Genomic DNA, 2185 nt, shown 5'->3' on the forward strand with positions numbered 1-2185 from the left:
AGTGATGGTAGGAGAACGGTTCGCCACTTCATCCCATAGCTCCTATTTCCATCCCATCAAAAACAAAGCAATGAAAATGAATTTGGTTATTTTCTAATTTTTGTGATTTTTTTCGTGTTAGCAAAAAGAAGCGACGAGATTGGTGCTTTATTTCTTTGTTTTGCGATGAGATGAATATATGTTCAGTGAGATGGAAATCGGTACAGTTCCCCTATATCCAATCTTCCATTATACAGTGTTTTACACTTTTGCATTCACTTTTCCATTTTTTTAGAATGTCGATTTTTGTGGAAAATCCATTCGATATGAAACAAGTGTTTATCCTAAATACTAGAGTGAAGTATGTTTGCAATCCCTCAAATCATGCTTTCTGGGGCGTTCTTTCCGAATGATTCTCCAACAGTGTCACATTTATCAACAGTATTTATCAACAACAGTAATTGTTATCAAAGGTATCATTCTAAATTCTTGCAAAAAGTTCAGTGCATTCTACACGGATAGACTAGAGAAGGAACAGTTCGAGCTCAACATCCTACTGTTTGTTGGACTCACGCTTGTGATGGCTTGGAACATGATGGTGTTCCTCGTGGTATTCCTGATGGTCATTATCATCATGATGGCGGTACTCTACGCGCTGCTTCTGTTGATGATAATGAGCGGCATCATGGTGACGCTCTTCGCTATCATCGTGCTCATCCTTGTGCTGAACCACTCGCTCAGCAACTGGATGAGACGATTGATGGATTTGATATTGCACAATGTGCTTTTCGTTGGTGTGATGGTCATCGTTATCGTTATGTCCCTCATGGGCTGCTTCGGAGGTGTATCCGGTCAGCTTCAGGGTAACTGGTTTTTGCTGTACATAAACGTGCTGTTCATGAGCATCTTCGTGATCATGGTGGTTGTGTTTCTTTTCAACCAGCACGGGCTTTTCGATGATCACTGCGTAGGGTTTTGGAACTTCAACTTTGTGAACAACCGGAACTTGAACTTTCTTCTCTACTTCTACGCGCACTGGACGATCAACGTGTTTGATGACTTGCTTTTCTACGTACACCGGATATGGTTTTGGGACATGGACAGCGTATGGCTTCGGCACTTCCACTTCTACTTTATGGACTACTGGAACCTTGACTTCTACGGGGTATGGCACGAAGCGATCGACGTGGACTGGAACCTTTTTCTCGACATAGACTGGAACTTTTTTCTCAACTTCGACAGGGTATGGGACCGGACGATCAACGTGGACCTTCTTCTCTACGTATACTGGGACTTTCTTTTCAACCTCAACTGGGTATGGCACCTTCACTGGGTACGGAACTGGACGATCGACGTGCACTTTGACCTTCTTTTCGACGTAAACTGGGACCTTACGCTCCACTTCCACTCGGTATGGAACTGGACGATCTACGTGAACAGGAACTTTCTTTTCAATAATTGTGTGCTTCTCCACTTCCACTTTGTAAGGAACTGGAACTTTTTTGGTGATGATGGTGTGCTTCTGATCGTTCCAGTCGTAGGACATCTGCTCGAAGGACTGATGCTTGTAGTCTTCGAAGCTTGCAGGGGCTTCATATGTATAAGATGGTTGGAATCCGCTCATAATTTCAGGTTGATGCGAGTATCCATGCCCATGTGCGTAATCACTTAGTCCTCGTTTTTCCTGTACTTTGCTTTCCTGCATTGGTTCCGCCTCCTGTTTGGTGTCCACTTCCATCGCAGGCTTATCAATGGCTGCTCCGAAAGTAATGGCCAAAGCCATTGACAACACAACAAATCTCTATAGGAATAAAATAGAATTGAAATCGTCACTTTTTATTTCACTGATTTTGTTCGACACAATCACACAAACCTTCATACTGATCCCAATTCCACCTATCTCTGCACTACCAAATCCGGTGAACGATCACAAACGAATGATACTGCTCATCTGCGGTCACGAGCCATTTATACTATATCTATTTCTTCATCTTGCTATCTTTGTCAACACCGAGATTTCCGCTGCTGGTAGCGAATTTTGGTGATTGGTATCTTCTTCATAAGCTCTCGGTAGGAAACCGCGGTCGAAAACAAAAGCGAAAGAAAAGCTAACTGGAGCGCCCAAAATCATGTCACGGTCGAAGGCCACTGATTTTGGGCGGAAAGGTATCTTACAAACGCGAATTGAAGGCGGCATCGGTTTTAC

At 43.3% G+C, this 2185-nt stretch overlaps 1 protein-coding gene across 1 annotated transcript; it reads right to left on the reverse strand.

Moving 5' to 3' along the window:
* Nucleotides 1-405: 405 nt before the first annotated feature.
* Nucleotides 406-1952, reverse strand: LOC134216319 (titin-like). The gene is made up of 2 exons (XM_062695233.1): nucleotides 1853-1952; nucleotides 406-1780 (listed from the first exon to the last, which is right to left on the reverse strand). Exons 1-2 carry the CDS (start codon nucleotides 1856-1858, stop codon nucleotides 533-535), a joined length of 1254 nt encoding a protein of 417 aa, XP_062551217.1. The 5' UTR covers nucleotides 1859-1952; the 3' UTR covers nucleotides 406-532.
* Between the last annotated feature and the right edge of the window lie 233 nt (nucleotides 1953-2185).

This window comes from Armigeres subalbatus, chromosome 2 (genome assembly GCF_024139115.2).
Source record: "Armigeres subalbatus isolate Guangzhou_Male chromosome 2, GZ_Asu_2, whole genome shotgun sequence".
In the NCBI taxonomy this organism is placed as follows: domain Eukaryota; kingdom Metazoa; phylum Arthropoda; class Insecta; order Diptera; family Culicidae; genus Armigeres; species Armigeres subalbatus.